Below are 23,995 nucleotides of genomic sequence, written 5' to 3'. Positions count from 1 at the left end.
CCAATCAACACAAAACGCAGGCGTTTAATTTGCTTAATTTTCAGGGATACGTCATCGTTTTGAAGTCGATTGCCTTCAAACGCACGCTGAGTCACGGTTTCGTTGTCCATTTTCGACTGAAAACAGCCGCTATCCTCAACAACTTGAAGCTCCAGCATCCTTATACGGATCTCGTTCAATCTCTTCTCTGTTATTAAAATCACAAGAAAATCGAAACCAAAGGCGGAACTTTTGTTTTTTTCTGAGATAAACATTACAAATTTCTTCTGCATTTTTTGATACAAAAACAAAGAAAAGAAATGGAAGATACCAAGAACCCACCACCACAACAAATGGAAGATAAAGAAAAAAGAGAATCTCCAGAAAAAGAAGAAGAACCCAAGAAGGAGGAGCAACAATCAGCATCAACTACGACAGCAAAAAGTGGAGGAGGATGGGGCGGTTGGGGTTTCTCTGCTTTCTCTGTTCTCTCGGATCTTCAAAAAGCTGCCACTGTTGCCGCTGAGGAGATCAGTCGCAATGTAAGCATCATTTTATCTCTCTACGTATTTATATATATATAATACTATCAAATTATGGGATTAACTTTTTTTCCGTATTATTTTTAGTATTCGAATTAAAGTTTGTTTTTTGAATTATGTTTGGAAATGTGGGTATTCAGATCTTGGAGTGAAATTGGTTGTTTTTGGGCTTTTTTTTTTTCGAATTAGCATTTTGAAGAAAGAGTCCGTTGGGTTGTTTAATTTAGTAGCTTTTTGATACTATAGATTGTGGAAGCCTTATTTACTGTCGCTTTTAGTAGAGAAGTTTTATTTTGTTGAATTAAACCTTCCTCTTTATCAGTGGAATAAATTTGTGTTTGATATGTGAAGCATAAGAAATGTGCCATTGTTCAAGGACCTTATCTTGTGTGAAAATTCAGAGGCTAGGTACTGGGTTTATACTTACTGAAGGTTGTCATTTATACTTCAGAGAGGATAAAGTGATAATTTTGTATGAGAATTATACGCAATAGCTTATCATGTAATGATGTATCATGCTGTTTTCAATTTTGTTAAGCTGTGATTTCTTGATGCAGGCTTCTGTGGTTGCGGAAAAGGCTGCCAAGAGCCTTGCAGATATGCAACTTGCTGAAGACTCAGAATCTTCTAAGGAGGAAGAAGCAGAAGAATCTCTAATTGAAAAGGAAAGTGAAGATGAAAATGGCAAACTACGAAAGTCTGCTCTGGATAAGTTAGAGAAAGCCAGTTCAGATTCTTTCCTTGGCCAGGCAAGTCTTTTTTATCCATTTTGATATTTGAATGTGTACTAGCACTTGGTGCAGAAATCTGGGATGATGGTAGTCCTGCTGGTTTTGCTTTTTCATTTGTGTTCAAAACTCTGTCCTTTTTTCTGCAGACACACCAGAGTGCACTGACAGTCATATCATAGCATTATGATGGATCAGAATCAATATTTGGTTTTTGATATTGATCAATCAGAATCAATATTTTTGTCTTTGATATTGGTTGAGCTTCATCTTATGTCCTACTTGCAATGTTTGCAGGGTTTGAAGGTTTTTGACAACTCTGTGGAGAATTTGGCATCTGGTGCATGGCAAGCACTAGGGAGTGCATGGAAAGGGGGTACCAATCTTGTTCAGAAGTATGTTTCATTGCTTTTCAATGTATCATTTTCCTTTCCAATTGTGATTAGTTGCACCGGAGCCGAAGATTGATTGTTCAAATCGCAAGCTAGAGAGTTTGATTTTCAAATAATTAGTTGATTCCCAGGAACTAACAAGCAAAAAATAAAAAATGAATGGGTTGATGCTTATTAATTGCTATGCATCTTCAAAATTTTCAGAACTCATTCAATATGAATATCTTTAATTTCTAAAGCAATGGGTTCAGGGTTCTATCATCATGGAATATTTGCAGTATATTGGATTTTCCCCCTCTGTGAAGCTGTGACTATGTTCAGGACATCAACCAGCTCTAACACTGAGCTACTGAGGAACAACAGGATATTAGACACCCCCATGCGCCTTCTGTAGGGAGGCTGCACACTGAAAAAGAAAAAACGAAAACAAAAAAGAGAAAAAAGGATAAAAAAATCTTCACTTTTGAGAATAATGAAAAAGGGAAAGTGTTTAATTGGAACCGCCAAGATGAGAATTAGGAAGGATTGGTTAACAAGTGCATGTACATCACACCTCCTACAGCAGTTGCCAAAGCTCCAAGTGAAATTTAGTAGGGCTCATTTTTCAATATAAAAAACAGGGAAGTTGGTTGTTGTTGTGTCACATTTTTTGGACAGAAGATATGGATTTTTTCATCTATGTTCCGTATGAGACTTTGAGTAGTATTTTCCTGGTATCTAGAATATTTAAAGTTCGTTTTTGGGTGGATGCATACTTCTAGATATGAGGATTTTAATGCTAAGACTAACAACGGGGTAACCTAGGCTGTTTGGTTTTCTGTCATCATTTTATAATTTCCCTTTATTTTCTCCTGGTTGTAGTACAATTCTACAATTATTGTCATGGAACTCAAGAAATGAATACTCTTGAAACATTTTTCTGCTAATAAGTTTTTCTCTCTTTTATTGTCTAGGCTTGAGCATTCTGCTGCAAACATTGCAGATTCTATTCAGCATGGAGGTTTACCCACTGGTTCAGCTGCACCATCATTAATTGAGGTTTGTGCAGGCCTTGTTTTCTGTCTTGTTTGTGTTGCAATGATCTCTTATTTCTCATTTTTATTTGGAAGACTGGAAAAGCTTTTACAACAAAGGGAATGCAAGTGCTTGAATATGTGGGAAAGGAGACTATGGATTTACTAATCACTGAAACTGGTATCGAAGTTGAAAAGAACCCTAAGGGCACTGAACAGCCATCTGATGAGGATCAGTTATTTGAGGAAGTCAGTTTTGATCGATGCTTCTATATATATGGAGGTCCAGAGCAGTTGGAGGTTAACTTCTTATCCTTGAAGTTGAGTTTGATTGTTGAAATGATTATATCTTTCAAATACCTGAATTGTAATGCTGTCAGGAACTGGAAGCATTGTCCAGCCATTATGCCCTTCTATTCAATCGAAGAAAAGCAAAGTTACCGTCGGAACTGAAATCTGTGTATGAGGGAAAGCTTAAACAAATCCAGCAAATTTTCAGTTTGGATGCTGAAATGGAGGGAAATGGTCCAGAGTTGGCCAAAGGAAAGAAAATAGAGACTGGAACTGAGGGCAGTCAGGATGAGATGAAAAATTTACATGATTCAAGTGTCAGCAAGGCTGCTGATATGGCTGCCGGGTAATTTGCTAAACATAGTTTTTTTCTTGTTTACCTGACTCAGAAAATTCTGCACCAAGTTATTACTGGGTATATAATATAGTTTTCTGAATGTCTGCACTACTTATAGGTATCTTCTATTAGGGTTCTCATTCAGGAGCTCATCCAGTTCTAACTATCAAAATTGAATTTCCTTTAACTGAGTTGATTTTGTTTCCATATTGTTCAGTAGCCTTCTCTTGATAACCACTCCATTTTCATCTTTTCAAGTCTAAATATTACACATGCTTTAAAATTGATAAAAAATGGATTTTCGCCTAAGATTGTTTAAATTATATGCATGGTTACAAGTGTGTAGGGTTTCTTGATGTAATATGAAGCAGATGGACATGCAGCAAAAAATATTACTCACAATCAACACTCTTTAACACATTTTATAGTGTTATTTATAGTCTTTTTTTTTGGGGGGGGGGGATAAGCATAGGATTATTTATAATTGATACTGCTTGGTTGTTAATAATTCCAAAACATTTTCAGGTTCACAAATGCATTGGCAGGATTAGCTGTTGATGATATAATTCAAAGAACTGCTGGAAGGCTAGAGTCTCTGCACTCAGAGGGGGTTCATGTATTGAAATATTTTGAATTATTTTGAACATTTTGACTATTATTTTAGGACATGATCTTTATTGTTGGTTCCTTGGTGAATTTAAAATGACTATGCATGTCTATGCAGAGGCTTTCGGAAATGTGCTGTTTTGCTGTGTCTCAGCTCCTGATGCTGGGTAAATCTATCATATCTAGTGCTAACAAAGTTCAAGATGAAGATGCTGATGGCGATATGCTGAATATCGACTGGCCTGAGGACTCCATTGAAAAAGCTAAATTAATCAGAGTAAAGGCACAATCAATGATAGGATATGTGGAAGCTGTATCCAGCAGCTTTATCACAGGTTATATTTCTTGCCCTCCTTTCTTGTCCCCCTGCGGCAGCATGTACCTCTGTTATCTTCTTAGATCAGTTATATTTTTACTTGGTACATGTGAGCACAGATAGCTGAAGGTGGTTATCTTTAAATGTGTTATTCAGGCATATCTGATGTAGCTGAAGCTTATCTAGCGGCCATTAAGAGTGCTACTGTAGATTCGCATGAAGCACTTCCACAGGCATCAATCCAGGAGAAAGCTAATGCCTTCTCCGAACATCTCCACGGTGATCAGACCACTGCGGCGAGCAAAATCAAGGATGGACTCCAATATTTGACTTATGTAGTCCTTTCAACCACAATGCCAGCTGCTTGAAAACTCGAATTCTCTACATGTCTTGTTAGTTTCCATGTAAATAGTTGCATTTTAGACGAGTTTAACCCCCAGTCTCTCTTTAAACTTTTTATGCTACACCATTGAAACTGAGCTCATTTTTATTCAGGGGTTAAGGCAGTTTCTTTTGTGTAGATTTCTTGGTGTTAAACCGTCTATTTCCACATGAAGGATCAAAAGAAATTCAAATACCATATTCTTTCTACGGATTTGAGAGGTCTAGATTCATGAGGTTTCGGAAATTTTCTTGGTCTTGATTCTATGTTAAGCATTCTGGAAGATCACGAGATACGAAGCTTGTACGTTATACCGACCTGTGCCCTTGAAGAAGTTCTAGAAAACATGTGTATTTCTTTACACGAAAGTTTACTAAAACAGTGGACAGGTGCAATACAGTGACTGAGTGGGGAAAGCCCTTATCTCTTTCTTTTTTTAATGGCATTTGCTCTCCATGCAATCGCAGTCTGGCACACATAGCACAGCCTTCCAAAATAGACCCCACGGCCCCAGATTTGATTTTTTTCAGTGAAACTGTCCACGTTCAATGTATGTAAAGAAAGTAAAAAAATCATAATCACAAAATGATATGATAGTGTAGCCAGTGTCTTTTGTGTCGCAGTGATTTACCATCATCTAGCTAGTAGCTACCGTACTGTCAAGAGAGCCATGGGAGAAGTTGATCCAGCTTTCATCCAAGCCACCGAACACAGACCCACACTCAATACCATCCAAGTCGAGGGAATCCCACTTATTGATCTTTCTGTATCTGACACCAGAGGCCTCAACCAACTTGTTTCGGAGATTGGAAACGCATGCAAAAAGTGGGGATTTTTTCAAGTGATCAATCATGGGGTGCCTTTGGAATTATGCACAAGGATTAAGGAGGCGGCGAAAACATTCTTTGATCAGCCCTTAGAGGAAAAGAGGAAGGTTAAACGAGATGAAGTGAACGCTATGGGGTACCATGATAGCGAGCACACAAAGAACGTTAGAGACTGGAAGGAAGTCTTTGATTTCTTGTTAAAAGATCCAACTTTTGTCCCAGCTTCGCATGATCCTGAGGATAAAGAAATAAGGTCGTTGACTAACCAGTGGCCTGAGAACCCTCCCGAGTTCAGGTAATATAAATCTCACCTTTGGGATTTTTGGTGGTTACTTCCAGAAAGCCTAGGTCTATTATTTCACTTTTCATATGTTTATAGGATTAGCAAATAAAGATGAGCAAACCTATGATTGTTAGATAGATAGGAGAATTAGAGATGAGCCGATAACAGATGCCTGTAGGAATGACTTCAGCTTACAACTTCGGGATACCACAGAAGCATAAGTTAAAAGGGGAAAGAAAATGGTGCAAATTACTGATGCCATATGCCGGTTTAAAATGACCATGTTTTAGCAAAGATTTTTTTTTTTTTTGCACCAATTGATTTGGTGATTTGTCAGGTCAAAGCTCTGGGGTATCAAAATCACTATAATTTGTCTGAATTAATGGATACCAACTTTTTTTAAGCAAGAATTAATCTGGCACTTGTTTTCATACAAGGATTGTTAATGTTGGCTAGGAAGGTATGCCAGGAGTATGCTCGAGAGGTGGCAAAGCTAGGTTACAAGCTGTTGGAACTCATCTCCTTAAGCTTAGGCTTGCCGGCTAACCGGTTGAGTGGCTACTTTAAAGACCATACGGGCATGCTAAGACTTAACTATTATCCTCCTTGTCCTTTCCCTGACCTAGCACTTGGTGTTGGTCGACACAAGGATGCTAGTGCCTTAACTGTCCTTTCCCAAGATGATGTTGGAGGACTACAAGTAAAGAGAAAATCAGATGGAGAGTGGATTCCTGTTAAACCAATCCCAAATGCCTTCATCATCAATGTTGGTGATACTGTTCAGGTACCAGGGATTAATTTTGGCTAATTTGGTCAAGTTCTTGCAAGTATTCAATTTTTTTTCCTTTTTGTTTTTTTTTTAATATTTCGAATGGTTGTAGTCATCCCAAAAACCCAACAGGTTAATTAGAGTAGGCCATCCCTCAAATAGATGTTATGGCCATAAGGGCAAAGGCTCATTATTTGTCAGTAGTTTGTACCATTAGCTCACACGCTGCCCCTTTGCAGGTCTGGAGTAATGAACTTTATGAGAGTGTGGAGCACAGGGTGGTGGTGAACTCCGAAAGGGAAAGGTTTTCAGTTCCATTCTTCTTTTTCCCATGTCACAGTGTTATGGTGAAGCCACTGGAGGAGCTAGTGAATGAGCAAAATCCAGCAAAGTATAAAGAGTACAGCTTTGGAAAGTTTTTTGTTGCTAGAAACCGCAGTGATTACAAGAAGCTTGAGGTTGAAAACATTCAAATTCATAATTTTAAGATATCTAATTAAGTTGCTGATGTACTTACAAGCCTGCTAGTAAAGCACTAGATTCAGCTTATTGTAATTTACCATGCTATGGAACCTTGATACCAGAATAAAAATATTTGTTCTCAGCACAAGATTACTTTCATGTTGTGTAATCCAGGCCTCCATGGATGAGTGTGTGTGTTCAACTTAAAACATTATTAAGTACCATCATTAGTAGAAATTTAGATCAAATTCAACACAATTTTACTTAAAACATTATTAAGTACCATCATTAATAGAATTATGTTGTGGTTGTTTAGGACCAGAATCTTGTGAGATGATTTCTTATATTTTAAAATATCTTTTCATAATTTGTTTATTCTTATAAAATTGTAAAACAATTAATAGATTCATTAATCTCATTAATTAAATAAAAATCTAGATTAATAGTATACTTAATATATATTTTTGGTAATTAAGTGGTGTCAGATTAGTAGTATACTTAATATAGATTTTTAACAATTGATTATAAATATGGTCTATATAGCCTAAAAAGAACAAAGAGAACATACCACATTCATTCCTGCACTCAAAAAAAGGCCTCTGCTCTTGAAACCCCTTAACCCTCTGCCAAGCATGGATCATAAGTAGGGATGCCAGCGGCAGGGTACACGTTAATTTTGAAGTACTCGAATTTAAATTTTATTAAGTTTTAGGGTATCCGAATCTTATAAACATTTAGATAATTTTTAAATTTGTTATCCTAATTCAAACTTGAATACATATCTATTAATTGAAAATGATCTGAATCTATTTAAAAACTTAATTATGTTAAAAAATTTTATTAAACTCTTTATACATATCCAATTACTCAAACCCGAATCCAAACTCTCTTCCATATATAATTAAGTTATATTTCACAATTCATATCCATATTTCATACAATTCACTAATAATTAAATTTATAAAAACAAACAGATAATAAAATTATAAATTTACAACAATTATTGTTTAATTCAAATTTATAAAAGCAAAGGAACAATAATTATATTCTAATTTCACAAACTTTCTTTAGCTATATATATTATTAGTTTGCGTAAACAAAAGTATATATATTTATAATTTAATAATTTTATAAATTATAATTTTTACAACGTTAACATAAAATATAAAGTAAATATGTTTATATTTAACGTATATATATATATATAATGATAATTATATTTTTTATAAATTAACGTAATATATAAAGTGTATATTTTAAAAGACATTACAAGCTGATAAATAATCGTTCTTTCATGAATTAATTTAATTAATTCTATAGATTTATCTTCAATTATATGAAATTAAAAAAATAAGTTACAAAATTTCTTTAATCTCACAACCTCTTTTTAAGTTTATATATTATGATATGTTTATATAAAGAAAGAAACATATATTATAATTAATAATTTTATAAGTTATAACTTTTATAAAATAAAAAATAGAAAATAAATATGTTTATATTAAAAGTATATATATAATAGTAATTATATTTTTATAATATAATATAATATTTATATTATTTAAACATAATTAATAATTTAATTCTTTTTTAATTTAAATATATTAATAATATCACATTAATAATTTGACTAATAATCCTACATCATTAATATATCTATCAATTCCTATCAAAATGAATTATTTGTAAATTTGGTAAAAATGTAGAGTATTTTATTCGAAAACGTTTCATTTGGTCGCCCTATGACTGGACTCCTTCCCTTGCCAAACTGTCTAAGGGATTAATTTTTTTCTCTATACACATGATGACCTCCCACTCACTTGAGTCCTTTTTTAGCCTTTCAATATCCAATATCCATTCCTCATTACTCCCCCAATTCCAGCCTATCCAGGGCAGCCTTGGGCTGCTCCGTTAATGTCAAATTTCATCTGACCTTGCCGTGGAGTATTCCATTCATCAACAGGCCTATTGGTCTTCGCTTTGTTTAGCATTTTGCTGAAGCTTGGGTTTCGGTACGTGTCCAGCACCACTAGGTCATTTTATCTTCGCCCATGTAGTAACTCTTAAACTTCCTTAGCTCGAACACTTGGTTCTCGTTCCTGTATGAAAAGATACTTTCAATACTTGAATGGTTCAATGAAAAATGCTTTTATTTTTTATTGCAAAGAGTCCAATTTAACACCTTCTCAGGGACTAAAACGAAGACAAGTTTTCAAAGGAAGGTACATAAATATTTATTAAATATACCATGGTGGTTTAGACCCTATACTTCTTTACGCCACGATACCCCTTACTACCAACCACAAACCAGTTCTGTTTTATTAATGAGGAAAATTGTCCACGTTCAATGTATATAAAACGACTCTGGATAAAGTTGCCGAACACTGGATTTTGTTGCAGAAAATTGATATAGGCTGCAACTCTGTCAATTGTCTAACTACCAGCACTGATAAGGTATCACCATGGGAGAGATTGATCCAGCTTTCGTCCAGGAACCAGAACACAGACCAAAACTAAGCACTATCGAAGTCAACGAAATCCCAGTAATCGACCTGTCTGCTTATAACACTGGAGACACCAAACAACTTGCTTCAGATATTGGAAATGCTTGCAAAAAATGGGGATTTTTTCAGGTGATCAATCATGGGGTGCCTTTGGAACTACGCTGCAGGGTTGAGAAGGTGGCTAAAGCGTTCTTTGATCTGCCCATAGAGGAAAAGAGAAAGGTTAAACGAGATGACTTGAATTTTACGGGGTACCATGATGAGGAGCATACCAAGAATGTCAGAGACTGGAAGGAGGTCTTTGATATGTTGATCCAGGACCCAACGCTGCTCCCAGCATCGCCAGAGCCTGATGATGAGGAAATAACGACGTATACTAACAAGTGGCCTGAGTATCCCCCTGAGTTTAGGTAAAGAAACTTGCCTTCAAAAGCAATCAGACTATGCATACTTAATTGTCTTTGATAGAATTTCAGATAAGAGTTTTCACATGGAAAGTTAGCACTAGGGCTCACTTAGGGTCAATATGGATATGGTATATGTTTGACAAGAACGAGTCAGTCTTGAATTTGGCATACACTCAGTACACCAGAAACCCAAAAACCATTAAGGAGGAAGAAAATAGTTCAGATCATATGGATGCCATTCCTGTATTCTTTAAAATGGAGTCCTAATGGGTTTAATTAATTTGGGTTTTGCACTTGGTTAAACATTCACCTCTGGAAAAGCATACAAGAAGATTTTGTCCTGCGACGCTCTAGATACGAGTATAACAGTTCAAAATCACCCTATAGAAGATTTCTCTTGTGATTCAATACAAAAGTCTGGAGACCTCCGGTTGTCCTAAGCATCTGCAGAAGGTCGCCCCTACAAAAACAAAACCTCTTGCCTGACCCTTATCATTTACACAAAAAATACAACATTCCCCTACCCAGTAACCAGAGAACACATTTCCAGAAAGTAGAATTATATGCATCCCCGCATCCCATCGAAAAGTTTCATCATGCACTGTACATGCTTGCCACAGGCACTACACATACTGTACAAAAAGCCTCCACCATCAAGAGACAAACCTCATCATGGCCTTTCGGCACCTGTTCATGAGTAAAACACATCCAATAGCAGAACATACATGCACTTACATGTTGTTCCAGGACATTGATAAAGTCCTCAGTGCATTGCACTCCTGTTTTTGCGAGGCTATCAGCCAATTGGTTATTCTCTCTAGAGATGTGTGTCACCTCCCAGCTTTTGACATCCTTTTTCAGTCTCTCGATATGGAGAATCCACTTCCTTAACCTCCACAGGGCCTCAGTTGGCTGATTCACCCACTTAACACCGTTTCTTGAATTGCTTTCAATGGTCAAGGTGTGGGAATGGCCCCAAATGGATGCAATGAACAGCAAAAAAGCCTCCGTTATGGCTCTCACCTCTGCCAGATTTGAATCTCCTGTCCCAATTGCTTTCGAAAAAACAATTTTGATGTGGCCATTTTCATCCCTCATCACCCCCCGATCACAGCCTCGGGTTTTGCACTTAGTTTATGCAATTGTTTGTGTATGTAGGGAGACATGCCAGGAGTATGCTCGAGAAGTGGAAAAACTAGCTTTCAAGTTGTTGGAACTCATCTCTCTGAGCTTAGGCTTGCCTGCTAATCGGTTGAGTGACTACTTCAAACACCAGACTGGTATGCTGAGGCTTAATTACTATCCTCCTTGCCCTTCCCCTGAGCTAGCACTTGGTGTTGGTCGACATAGGGATGGAGGTGCCTTGACCGTCCTTGCTCAGGATGATGTCGGAGGGTTACAGATTAAGGAGCAGTCAAGTGGGGAGTGGATTCCTGTTAAACCAATACCAAATGCCTATATCATCAACATTGCTGATAGTCTTCAGGTACCATGGTATTGGCATTGTTAGACAAGTTCCTTATGTCTAAATATACCTACCACCAAGGCACCCTAACATTTTGCTTAATCAGTGGTTTATGATCCCCTGCTATTTTCTTATACCTGCAATAAAGAGCCTAACAAATGATGTTTTGCAGGTTTGGAGTAATGATCTTTATGTCAGTGCAGAGCACAGAGTGGTGGTGAATTCTGAAAGGGAAAGATTGTCTATTCCATTCTTCTTCTTCCCTTCTCACTATGTCACAGTGAAGCCTCTAGAGGAGCTAGTGAATGAGCAAAATGCAGCAAAGTATGAAGGGTATAACTGGGGAAAATTTTATGTCAATAGAACCGGCAGTAACTATAAGAAACTTGAAGCTGAAAACATTCAAATTCATCATTTCAAGGCGTCTAATTGATTGCCGCAGTATCAGCTACTACCAGCACGTGTTTCCATATCAGCTCAGGGTATAATAAGCAGAGACTTTGTATCATATATACACTAAAACATCCTTTACTATGTTTTAGCTACAAGACCCTAAGTGTTAAATTAAATCAGCGATCCTGCAGGGAGCATCATGGATCATTTTCATGTTATTTTATGAATCGATGTCATTTTATGAAGGACTTGGAAGGATTCTCAATCCTTTCATTTACGGGCTTCTTCTCAACCAAATCCTTACTCATTAGCATAAAAACATGATTTGATGAATTAAATTACTTTGGGAATGAACAGAAACAAGATTGTGGAGTGGATCAGACATCATTTTATTTGTTTGTCTAAGAAACCAAACAAAGAAGTGATGCAAACCAAGAGATTATGGATGAATTTCGGCAACCTGTCTTGTTTAAATCAAGTACAAAATTGAATTTGAGACGTTACTTGCCTAGCATCTTTAGCCTGCCCCATAAACCATGTTAGTCCATTTAAATTGACAAATATGGCACGCCAATGGCAAGTCAATAGTGACAAATACTTTTTTTTTCATCTCTTCTAAGTGGATTAATATTAGTCCAAGATGAACAAATATAACTAGGATTAAGTCTACATTGAGATGTATTTGATTGTAAAAAGTTATTTTTAATTAAAGCATTCATTTTAATAGAATATTAAAACTCGATAAAATTATTTAAACATTTTTGTAATTTTATTAACCCAATTTTAATCAAAACCTTCCGCCGCATTGATTGTTGCCTAATAGGAATCCAAAAATGTTCTCCTTTGGCCAAAATAGAGGTCACAACCTCCCAAAATAGAGTTTTGCTAATCTTTCCTTTGCCTAGTTACCCTCCGAATTTTTCATCAAAAACTGTCCAGGTTCAATCTCGGTTAAACTCCAACCTTGTACTATATAAAGAACCATTCCTCTGGCTATCAGTTCGCACTGACAAAACCAATTCAATTTTTCCTTTTCACTTGACCACTTGATAACAAGAAAACGCAATGGGAGAAGTTGATCCTGCTTTCATCCAAGAGCTTGAACACAGGCCTAAACTCTCGATCATTGAAGCTGAAGGAATACCCTCCATTGATCTTTCGATGTTGAATTCACCTGATGCAGTATCAGACCCTAGCACCCTTGACAGCCTTGTTTCTGAGATAGGTAATGCATGCAAGAACTGGGGATTTTTCCAAGTAATCAACCATGGGGTACCGTTGGAGCAACGCCAGAAACTTGAGAAGGCGTCCAGGAAGTTTTTTGCTCAACCATGGGAAGAGAAGGTGAAGATCAGGAGAAATGAAGTGAAGGTTTTAGGCTATTATGACACTGAGCATACCAAGAATGTTAGAGATTGGAAAGAGGTGTTTGATTTTACTGTGCAAAATCCTACTATAGTCCCAGCTTCAACACACCCTGATGACAAGGCAGTAGTTGAGTGGCATAATCAATGGCCTGATTATCCTCATGAACTAAGGCAATTTTAATAAAATTCCACCTTTTTACCACTTGATATCTTCATTATTTTGTTTGTTTTTCATTAAATACACCAAATTTTGTACCTAGTAAGTTGATATTTTTGGGGGTAAGAAGTTTCAACTGTGAAGCTCTAATGGTTTTTGCAATTTTAATTTATGTGACAGAGAGGCATGTGAAGAATATGCAGAGGAACTGGAAAAATTAAGTTACAAGTTGATGGAACTTATTGCCTTGAGCTTAGGCTTGCCAGCGGATAGGTTCCATGGCTTCTTCAAGGACCAAACCAGCTTCATCAGGCTTAACCACTATTCACCTTGCCCTGCTCCTGACCTAGCTCTAGGCGTTGGCCGACACAAGGATGCTGGTGCCTTGACCATTCTTGCTCAAGATGATGTAGGAGGACTGCAAGTGAAGCGAAAATCAGACGGAGAGTGGATCTGCGTCAAACCTACCCCGGATGCTTTTATCATTAATGTTGGTGACATTATTCAGGTAATGTTTTGGAACTCAAGTTAACATGGCCAATCACAGATAATATAATTCTTTAGTTGTTAATCATGTATATGAACCAAGCAAAGAACTCAATGTCTGCACGGCGCACAAAATAGCAAATGTTGGAAAGTATTTTGAGAATTAGTTTGGGAACTTTTCATGATAGTATTTCGCTGATGGATTGCTACTCCAACAAGTAACCATATTAGAAAATTATGCATCCAGGTTTTGCCTAACCACTTAACAACTAATGTATGAAATTATATCCTGAAACTTCTAAGTTATAAGCAGGGATATAGCCTGTTGGTTCCACGTATGCACCTGGGAGGCCTATCTGATGAGTGATGGCTGCAAGTTTAAATGGTTCTTTTTCAACTTCTGACCAGAGACGTATTCTGTAGAAATATGGAAAATTAGTTGCGGCCTGGTCACTAATTCAAAATGCATGTGCAGGTTTGGAGCAATGAGACTTATGAGAGTGTAGAGCACAGGGTCATGGTGAATTCCGAGAGGGAAAGGTTTTCTATTCCATTCTTCTTCAATCCGGCACATTACACCATAGCGAAGCCCTCAGAGGAGCTGACAAGTGAGAAAAATCCCCCCAGATATAGGCCGTACAATTGGGGAAAATTTCTCATCACTAGAAAGGGAAGTAATTTCAAGAAGCTTGACGCCGAAAACATCCAAATCCAGCACTTCAGGATATCAGAGTTAGCAGATCATCTAGAAGGAGCACTGTCTGTGATATAATAAAATGGAGCATTAGCTCTTGACAGCATATGTATGTTAGCAATAATAATTTCATCCCGTAAATTTCATGCTGTTATTGCTGAGGAGAAGACTTTGAAGACATGGTGTGGTTAATATTTCTGGTATGAACCATTATGATTGACAGCAATGAAACTTCTTTACGAACATAAGTATTTCCAGTAACTTTTGATGATTCTCATATATTTTGTCAAATTGAGAGTAAAATGTTCACATGATCTCCTATGAATACTTATCAAAGTGGCATTCATCCACTTAGGCGACCACAACTTCTTTCTGTCAGGCAAATAATTTGGTTTCTGACGCAAATATGGTCCATCAGCTCAGTTTTTTTCCCCCAGATTTTTAACAGTGGCAAATTCTGATAAATGGAATTATTGGAAAGCTTGTAAATTGATGCTTCCAATTACTCTATTAGGGTTTGCCTACGGTCCCTAGCTGAGCATTGTTTCTTAACTGATGTAAAATATGAGCCCAGATTCATAAAATAGGCGGCGGACAATCCCATAAAGTAGGTATCTCTGCTTATAAATTGATGAGACATATGTACATATCTTGGGGAAATACAAAACCACAAAAATTAAAAAGGACAAAAATACAAATGCAATAGCATAATGTCTTAGTTTCACTTGCGATCTGCCTTTCTTTTCCCTGTGCTTGGAACTTCATCAGAGCCACGTCCTCTGCACTTGGTGTTAGTCCATGGGGCATCCCATGGTGCCTGGTCGTGGCACAAGCCGGTGCCACTTCTAAAATTAGATTGCCACAATGTCACTGCCATAGACTTGGCGGCATCGGGGATAGATCCTCAGCAAGAGAATACTCTCAGGTCGATTTCTGATTACATCAAGCCACTGAGGGACGCCATGGCATCTTTACCCTTGGAAGAAAAGGTTATCGTTGGTCACTGCTTGGGTGGCTTGGCGATCTCTCAAGCAATGGAAAGGTTTCCTGAGAAGATTTCTGTAGCCGTTTTTGTTGCTACCATAGTGCGTGGTCCGACCCTCAACATTTCCACACTAATTCAACATGTAGGCATTCAATTTCTACCCATTTACCTTTCCCCTATTTCCCTTTTAATTTTCGTAGTGACAACATATATACCAGTATATTAAGAACTTTCGATTTAGATAAATCTATGACTTCTCATTTAAAGGGGTTTTCTTTAAAGCATGGTGGGGACTGACTGACTGTTGACCTACCTACCTGACTAGCTATAATTAACGACTATCTTCCTACCGTTTTAATTTATTGAACTCTTCTGTGTTTTTGTTGAGAAAGATGTCCGGCGGGCACCATTCAATGGACAATCGGTACATATATGATGATGGCCCTGACAACCAATAGGCTTTGGCACTGGCAACCATGTTATTGAGACCAAATCGTTTATTTAGTGTTGATGTCAAGTCAAGGGAACTAGTGTTAACGAGTGAGAAATATGGGACGGTTAATCGGGTTTTCATGGCTGCGGAATACGATTTGATCTACGAGGAGGGCGTACAGCGGTGGATGATCCAACAGAACCAGCCCGATCAAGTGGAAGAGATCAAAGGGTCTGATCACATGGTCCTGATGTCTAAGCCAGTAGAGCTTTTCAATCTTCTGTTAAGCATTGCTATGAAATACAAGCCGGAGGAAGGACAAGAGCATTTTGCAGCGTGACATTCTGTAAAATAAATCAGTGATGGGATTCTAAATTGTTGGATTTTCTGTTTTTTAATAAGTAAAAAGTTAGTCCTATTATTGTTCTTCCTGTTTCAAGCATTTTTTTTCTTATAAGTTTTAGCTGATTTGCATGTGATCCAGGTCAGTCAAATTTATAAAATGGGCGATAGACCACGGCCCAAATGCACATCAAGCTGAATGTTCTCCCATTTTCCCTTTGAGTATTTGAGGATCCAGGATTTCATTGTCTCTATGTTCTTTCATTCAAAAGATAAAGCCAACTTCCTGGAAAGTTACAATCTTGTCCAACCTTAAATTGATGAGCTTTGTCAAACGGCAGAAAGTAACCAACCCAGAAAGAACATGGAAGAGAAGCAGAAGCTCATGGTCTTAGTTTCACTTCTGATTTACTACGTTCCTGCCATTGTACTTGGAACTTCATCCGAACCACCAAAGCACTTCGTGCTGGTGCATGGGTCCTGCCATGGTGCTTGGTCATGGCACAAGCTGGTGCCACTGCTAAAATCAGCGGGCCACAACGTCACCGCCATAGACCTGGCAGGATCAGGGGTGGATCCACAGCAAGTGAACACTCTCAGATCGATTTCTGATTACATCAAGCCATTAAGGGACTTCATGGAATCTCTACCTGTTCAACAGAAAGTCGTCCTTGTTGGCCACAGCTTAGGCGGTGTGGCTATCTCTCAAGCAATGGAAAGGTTTCCTGAGAAGATATCTGTAGCTGTTTTTGTCACCGCCTTGATGCCTGGCCCAACCCTCAATATTTCAACTCTCAGTCAAAGGGTCCGCATGCAAGGTTTTTTTTTTTTTTTTTTTTTTCAATTATCAACTAGTTCTAACTTCTACTCCACAATCTGGGCCTAAGAATTGTCAAAGCTACGGGCTTTGAACTTTGGGCCAAAAAATTTAATATTCAAACAACGTTAGCCTTTGTATGGGTTACTACGTGACGAGTTAGCTTCTCTTCCTAATTTAAAAAATATGCAAAAAAAAATATTTATAGATTTAATTTTCATTTTATCTTTTATTAATGTAAAATTTATGAATGATTCTTTTAATCATAAAAGAGAGAAATTGCACCTTAATTCAGATTAAAGATGTCACTAATAACATATTCAAGTTTTCAACTCAAAATACATATTTAATAAGTGAAAATAAATTTTTTATTTATAAGCTCAATTTTCACCTTACTTATTATTAATGTATAATCCGTGACGGCTCCAACTCGTCTCTTTTCTTTTCTAGGTGGTTCAAACTGGTTCGTTGAAAGGTAACCTTCCGTTGTCCTCACGATTTCCAAGTTCTGATATTTCTCTGTGTGTCTGTCTCTTTCTCTCTGTCTTTGTTAAAGGCATTTAAGGAGCAAGATTCCCAAATGGACAGCCGCTACACTTACGATAATGGTCCCAACAACCCCCCAACTACCTTTGTTTTTGGTCCCTTGTACCTCTCTTCCCGGGTCTACCAGCTTAGCCCACGTGAGGTAAGATGATGTGCAACTATCTTTGATTCATGCAGCCCATTTAAAATGTTTTAAGATTTTAAATTACTGTAACACTGAAATTATGCAAGAGTATGATTGCAGGATTGGGCATTGGCTAATATGTTGATGAGACCAATACGTTTGTACAGCATGGAAGACATGTCAAGAGAACTAGTACTTTCCGAGAAGAGATACGGGTCGGTTAATCGGGTTTTTATAATTTCGGAAAAAGACATGGTCTCAAAGAAGGATTTAGTATATTGGATGATTGAGAAAAACCCGCCCCATCAAGTACAAGAGGTCAAAGGATCCGATCATATGGTCATGATGTCCAAGCCTAAACAACTTTGCAATCTTCTCCTAAGCATTGCTACGAAATTATGCTAATATTATTCAAAAAATAATAATGATAAAAAATAAAGAATGTTTAAGTTTACTTGTTCCAAATAATGTATTCTAGAATTTACAACTTAATCATCTTTTTGTATCGAATCTTGGTTTTTAGATTTTTTTTGCTTTAATAAATGAATAGAAAATTCGCATTATTAGTAGCATACTCTGATTAAATTGACTTTAAATTAATACTAATCAAAAGGAGGCAGAAACATTAAACAATAGCCAACGTATTGCTTGATTTTGAAATGAGTTGCCATTATTTTATTTTTCATGACTATGGAGAAGCAATGTTTTTAATTGGTTCCAAATCATGTGATTAACATGTAAAATAGATCAAAGCAATCATCACATTACAACAATAATAGTATAATTATAATTATAATTCAATTAATAATTTAATAAATCATGTTTATGGTATGGATGGTGTATTTGATTAATTTTTAAGTGGGAATAATCCATATTATTCAATAAACAAGTCATAATCATCAATAATTATGCACTTTCTATACAATTTTATTTCATATAAAAAAAATTAAGACCAACCTAATTGGAAATAGGTTCACCTTCATCTTTATACCGCTTTAATGTCTTTAGAAATATATATGAACTATATAACTATGAAAGACCGATGCATCATAAAATCATACGTGTCATTTGTGAAAATCATTAATTAATCTACTCAAAAATAAAAATTAAAAAATACTACTAATTTCTTTAAGTCATGCGTTTTTTTTTTTTTGGGAATTTGTTATCAGTCCAGCTTGGCAATGAAATGACTCCCAATTTGAATTTGGACCAAGTGAAAAGTATCCAAATCCAATATCCATGAAAGATGTTGCTGTATGGAAATGCTGATGATGAGTCACGAGGAGGGACGATAAATATCACCAACAATGCATGCACAATACGCATATAGATGTTTCTCTATACCATCACCACCTCTCTCTGACGCATACAACTCCATTTGAAGCGGTAGAAGCGTGCGCCCAGTGCCAAGTCACTCAAACTCTATCCATCCCCAACAAATGCTTGGACGTAACTTGTAGTGAAACGGGCAGATGGGTTGCTTATTCATGATCACATTCAGGGAATAAAGTCTTCACTCTTCAAGCTGTCTTATCTGGATTGAATTTTTGGGCCACCGAGCTCCAAAAGGTTGAAAAAGGAATGGGTTTATTAACCAGTTCTTTTTTGTAAAGATACTTCGTTGCTCGCTCGTCATCCTCGACTCATAGTTATCTGGAAAAATACATACTGATGAAATATGCATCATGCAACGAAAGGGCCGGATATTCTAAGCCAAAAATATCTGCCAATATTCATCAATGCAATTGTGTCCAAAAGCAGAGACAAAACCATATGTCTCTGGTACAATACTGTTGTTGGACACATGGAGTACGTTAAAGTTAAAATTAAACTGTCTGCATCCTTCTGCCTCATCTCCTCCTCCGTCTCTCCTTATCCTGTACCTTTTTTTTTTTTGAAACAAGTTTTCTTTGATTCTAACTTGAATTACAAGCAAAAATTGAAGCAAACGTAGAATAATGAATCAAATTCCTCACCCCAGCACTCAACCAAAAACGATGAAATTCAGAAAGAAAGGTACCTCCTGTGGTGGAACATCATACCTACTAAGCCTATATTTACACATTTCAATATTTCCAACCCTAGCTAGCTATTCAGAGAAAGAACAAAATTACAAAGGCTGGTCCAAACCTGAGACTTCTAATTGAACAAGTTATACAAGGATCAGTGGCTCTCGCATGGAAAAAACCAGAAAAAAAAGTGACAATCAAGGAAGAAACCCAACGAAGGGAACCGGAGCAGCGAAAGACCGCCTACCCGTTAACACCGGCGCCCTGTCATTTTGGTGAATGACAACCCCAACTGCTTCAGCTACGACCATGACAAACTCTATGGCTAGTTTCAGCAACTCCACGCAAATCTCCAATCTTTGCAGCACATTGTTGCGAGTCCTTTCACTCTTTTTTCTTTCCTTGTGGTTTCCTTTTCGCCTTCTATTTCCCGCGTCCCTCTTCGTTATCAACTCTAAAAGACTCCCCTATTTAAATACCAGAACAAGAAACACCGTCGCCAATGGAAAAAAAAAAAACCAAGATTGATTGAAGAAGATAAATATGGCCTTTGGAAACACCCAAAGGTCGGTTTGCCTTTCGCTGTTGAAAATTCAATTATCCCAAAACCAAGTTAAAACTTTTAAAAGTTGTTGACAAGAGAAACACCAAATGTTTATCCGATTGAATCGACTACAAATGGGACATACAGACAGGGCTTCGAGGTATGGATGACCATGACTCTGTTTACCACCAATATGCTTGGCAGCATACCCTTAACATTCCATTATAACTACCTGACAAACTTCACAATTAAGGGAAATGGGTCCGACTTAGGCCTACCAACATGCTGGATTGCTGAACTAATGGAGGTTAAACAACCATGCAGGCCGGCAGCAATAATTTTGTTAATCCACAGATTATCCAAAAGAAAAAGAAATGTGCAATAAAATATAAGCAAACAAAAAAAAAAGAAAGGTTTTCTGCTTTAACGTGTAAGGAAGGAGGGATTCATGTCCCTGCACTATGAATAAACTTGATACCTTTGCTATTCAAAAAAAAAAAAAAAAGAAAGAAAGAAAAGGGACACGTTGGTTGAAATCAATTATCTTATTACCTTATTCCTCGTTCCGTACAATGATGTAATTTAAAAAAATTACAATTTGGTTATATTTGTTTCAAAAACTCCCAATTTGCAGGGAGGGCAGTCAGGGTTGAAGACAACATTACTGCCGACATTTTTTATCATGGAGTGGATAAGATGGGATATGTGTAGATATGACGACGCCTTCAATTCAGACATCTAATTGACAACATGGAGAGTTCAATATAAGTAATGCTTGATGAGAGAAGACAGAGCTCAGATTAATTAATTTCTAAATTGTTTTAAGTGATTCAATTGGACAAATTTATTTATTTTATAAAAATTTAAAAGACTATAAGACATTAAGATTGCGTAATAAATTCTTTCGACGAAATCATAACTCTTTAGCATATAGTAAAAAGAAAAATAAGTTAAAATACTGAGATTTCTTTTTGTAGTGAAGCCTAAAAAATATTACAGCTTTTTTAGAGTCACAAATATGTAGTTCAGATGGCCCTAGTGTGAGGCCTTCTTTGGTCCAATTTATCAAATCAAAATTAACCCAAGTAGTTGCTAAAGGCCTAGGTCGATGATGATGATGATGAGTTCGGCGGGGATGAATATTGGGCTCTGATAATAATTGGGTTTACAGTTATGGTCGAGTTGGGCTTTTTACTGGTCAATCTTGCTTCTTGCGCCTCGTTCTTTCTATTTTCGAAATCGGTTCTAGGGTTCTGGAAAATTGTTCTTAGGTTTTTAGGGTTTAGGAAAACCGGTTTTAAGGTTCCAGAAAACCGATTCTAGAAAAACCCGGTTTTAAGGTTTTGGAAAATCCAGTTTTAGGTTTTGGGAAATCCAATTTTAGGATTTTGAAAGTTTAGGGCTTTGAAACCCTAAAAATTTTGGAAATCTGAAAAACCCCTTTTGACCACATGTTCAAACACCACAAAAACCCAACAAACAATCAACGAAAAACAAACGGTTTTTTTGGGGGTTTTTTGGAGGTCCCTTTTTTATTAGATTTAAAAGATTCTAGAGTTTTTTTGAACAAAAATTTACTCCAATTAAAGGCAATAAGAGATTGAAAGGAAGAAAATGGTTTTTTCCGTTAAAACGCTATGCCGGCGAGAGGCAGCCTGAAGCTGCGGACAATGGCCCATTGTCGGAATTTGGAAATAAGGGCAACCGGCCTTTTTTCAGCTTTTCTGTGTCCATTTCTAGTGCTATAGTAGTCTATTATAGATGCTTAGTTTTTTTATTTTTTTAATTTAATTTTTTAAATATTAATTGACTTTTCATCTTTTTTAATTATTGATCTTGCTTTTGTGACAAACTGACTTGGAAATATATATACATATTGAGATAGAATTGAGTTTAAAATGAATTTTAGATTTTGATGTATCTTTTCGAAAGAAAAGTAAATAAACTCTTTTTGTCTATTTCTTATAAAATAAATAAATCTTAAACGACTGTCTTGATATAATTGTGAAATTAGAAATGTAATAATATGAATGTTTAGCAAGCAAGTAAAGAAATAAATAAATTTCTTAATTCTCTTCTTTTTTGATGTTTATATTATTATATTTTTAATATTTTATAAAAATAAGTTGACTCTAATTATATTTCAATCAATTACGTACAAAAAGAAAAATAGTAATTAATGAAGCAATGATGCTCACGGCATCAAACTCAGATTGACACTCATGTTAACATTAATCATTAATACATTCACGCATGCTTTTCGTAAACAAAGAAAAAAAAATAAAACAATGATTCATGAGAATGAGAAGAATGAAATCACTTCAGGTCAGCCTCTTGATTTTGAATGATTCCTACAACAACTGTAATGTCATCTTCTTTGCCTCCGATATAATTGAATCCTGCTTTTTTTGCAGCTTTTGCAAATGGGGAGAGTGCAAACTTATCGAACGAGTTGTACAATGCATACCCTGCTATTAACGACGCTAGTTTCTCTGGGCAAATACTTCCTTCTCGTTTCTTCGTTTCACGTTTCAAGATTTCTTCCATCTCGGTCGGATACATGTTATCAAACAATCCATCAGTGCCAAGAACAACTATATCCCCTGCCTTCACCCTCACAAATAACTCCATTGCCATATCAGGTCCATCACTAGTCTTACTATTCCCTAATTGATAAGGGTAATTAAAATCTCGTTGTTGAATGGGTGATTGATAGACCAATTTTGCATCCCTAAATACCATGAACCCACTATCTCCAACATTCACAGCATGTAAAATGTCCGCTTTAAGCGTGACAATACAAGCAGTTGATGATCCTTCAACTTTGGTACGGAAGTAAGCTTCGTGCAAGACTTTGCCAAGATCAACACTTCCCTTAAACATATGCTCTTTATGGACAGCTACAATGGCGTTAGCCATCAGTTGCCGAGCATATTCGCCTGCATCCACGCCCATGTCTACCCATCCTCCAACACCATCAGCCACACCCAAAGTTTGTTCCTCGTAGCAAATAAAACAAGCATCTTCTCCTAAAGGCTTCAACTCATTGTCTTTTGGAACATAACATGTTCCAAGTTTCATCTTCAACCCTTGGCTTGAAAAGACTTGGACTTTATCATCAAGATTTTGCTTGAAAGTTTCAGTAGATGTTTGTTTAGAAATAATTCGACGTTTCTTGAATATTCTCTCATCATCAAAACTCATTATATTGTTATAATCATCAACTTTATCTTGCGTACTCATGATCTCAAATCTTCTTTTAGTATTTTTTCGTGATAGAAAATTTCTCAGATGAATTTTGATGAATCGATTTGTATCAAAAGCGAAAGCTCTAAAATCGAAACTATGAAATATGAGTTAAGGATGAAATATATATATATTGGAGAAACATTCTAATCTTCTACTTTGACTCATATAAGGATTATTTAAAATCATTTTATTTCGATTTATATAAGGATTGTTCATTATACTTCGACTTATATAAGGATTGTTTAAAATCATAACAATAATAAATACAAATTTTAAAATAATTTTCTTTTCATCAAAATAAAATTATAACACATATATTTAAAAATTATATCAAAAAATATATACCAATCAACACAGATGAACATGCATTTTTGAAAAAGAGGAAAGAAGAAAACCATGAAAGTATATCTTAGAAAGCACAAAAGCAAGAAAATAAAAGTTGCAAAATGATACATAAAATTTGACAACATATCAAAAGCATTAAAGGGAAAAAAGAAATAATAAGTAAGCTATAAATACCGAGCTCTTTGCATATTACGCAATCGC

The 23,995-nt window shown here is 36.3% G+C and overlaps 6 protein-coding genes and 2 pseudogenes across 6 annotated transcripts; 6 read left to right on the top strand and 2 right to left on the bottom strand.

Moving 5' to 3' along the window:
* The first annotated feature begins 103 nt into the window (after window positions 1-103).
* Window positions 104-4,799, top strand: LOC110418786 (BAT2 domain protein). Its single transcript, XM_021431610.2, has 9 exons — window positions 104-521; window positions 1,079-1,270; window positions 1,547-1,644; window positions 2,595-2,679; window positions 2,751-2,954; window positions 3,035-3,291; window positions 3,808-3,898; window positions 4,007-4,223; window positions 4,361-4,799. The coding sequence occupies exons 1-9, from the start codon at window positions 300-302 to the stop codon at window positions 4,570-4,572; spliced, it is 1,578 nt and encodes a 525-aa protein (XP_021287285.1). The 5' UTR covers window positions 104-299; the 3' UTR covers window positions 4,573-4,799.
* A 126-nt stretch (window positions 4,800-4,925) lies between these two features.
* Window positions 4,926-7,075, top strand: LOC110418789 (protein DMR6-LIKE OXYGENASE 2-like). The gene is made up of 3 exons (XM_021431614.2): window positions 4,926-5,708; window positions 6,153-6,480; window positions 6,705-7,075. The coding sequence occupies exons 1-3, from the start codon at window positions 5,257-5,259 to the stop codon at window positions 6,963-6,965; spliced, it is 1,041 nt and encodes a 346-aa protein (XP_021287289.1). The 5' UTR covers window positions 4,926-5,256; the 3' UTR covers window positions 6,966-7,075.
* A 2,124-nt stretch (window positions 7,076-9,199) lies between these two features.
* On the top strand, window positions 9,200-11,973 carry LOC110418788 (2-oxoglutarate (2OG) and Fe(II)-dependent oxygenase superfamily protein). The gene is made up of 3 exons (XM_021431613.2): window positions 9,200-9,841; window positions 10,997-11,324; window positions 11,476-11,973. Exons 1-3 carry the CDS (start codon window positions 9,390-9,392, stop codon window positions 11,734-11,736), a joined length of 1,041 nt encoding a protein of 346 aa, XP_021287288.1. The 5' UTR covers window positions 9,200-9,389; the 3' UTR covers window positions 11,737-11,973.
* Window positions 11,974-12,578: 605 nt separating this feature from the next.
* On the top strand, window positions 12,579-14,698 carry LOC110418787 (fe(II)/2-oxoglutarate-dependent dioxygenase 4-like). Its single transcript, XM_021431611.2, has 3 exons — window positions 12,579-13,234; window positions 13,401-13,728; window positions 14,182-14,698. The coding sequence occupies exons 1-3, from the start codon at window positions 12,762-12,764 to the stop codon at window positions 14,476-14,478; spliced, it is 1,098 nt and encodes a 365-aa protein (XP_021287286.1). The 5' UTR covers window positions 12,579-12,761; the 3' UTR covers window positions 14,479-14,698.
* A 664-nt stretch (window positions 14,699-15,362) lies between these two features.
* Window positions 15,363-16,158, top strand: LOC110418035 (methyl jasmonate esterase 1 pseudogene; annotated as a pseudogene).
* On the top strand, window positions 15,846-18,103 carry LOC110418053 (methyl jasmonate esterase 1-like). The gene is made up of 3 exons (XM_021430669.2): window positions 15,846-16,965; window positions 17,534-17,665; window positions 17,768-18,103. Exons 1-3 carry the CDS (start codon window positions 16,525-16,527, stop codon window positions 18,050-18,052), a joined length of 858 nt encoding a protein of 285 aa, XP_021286344.2. The 5' UTR covers window positions 15,846-16,524; the 3' UTR covers window positions 18,053-18,103.
* Window positions 18,104-19,626: 1,523 nt separating this feature from the next.
* Window positions 19,627-20,418, bottom strand: LOC110418034 (uncharacterized). Its single transcript, XM_021430649.2, has 2 exons — window positions 20,410-20,418; window positions 19,627-20,123 (listed from the first exon to the last, which is right to left on the bottom strand). The coding sequence occupies exons 1-2, from the start codon at window positions 20,416-20,418 to the stop codon at window positions 19,854-19,856; spliced, it is 279 nt and encodes a 92-aa protein (XP_021286324.1). The 3' UTR covers window positions 19,627-19,853.
* Window positions 20,419-22,516: 2,098 nt separating this feature from the next.
* Window positions 22,517-23,443, bottom strand: LOC110418609 (putative protein phosphatase 2C 55 pseudogene; annotated as a pseudogene).
* Window positions 23,444-23,995: the final 552 nt, after the last annotated feature.

This window comes from Theobroma umbraticum, unplaced genomic scaffold (assembly GCF_002168275.2).
Source record: "Theobroma umbraticum cultivar Fairchild unplaced genomic scaffold, ASM216827v3 scaffold_50.0, whole genome shotgun sequence".
Taxonomy (NCBI): Eukaryota; Viridiplantae; Streptophyta; class Magnoliopsida; order Malvales; family Malvaceae; genus Theobroma; species Theobroma umbraticum.
Note: the sequence above shows the minus strand (reverse complement) of the source record. Positions and strands in the feature narration are given on the sequence as shown.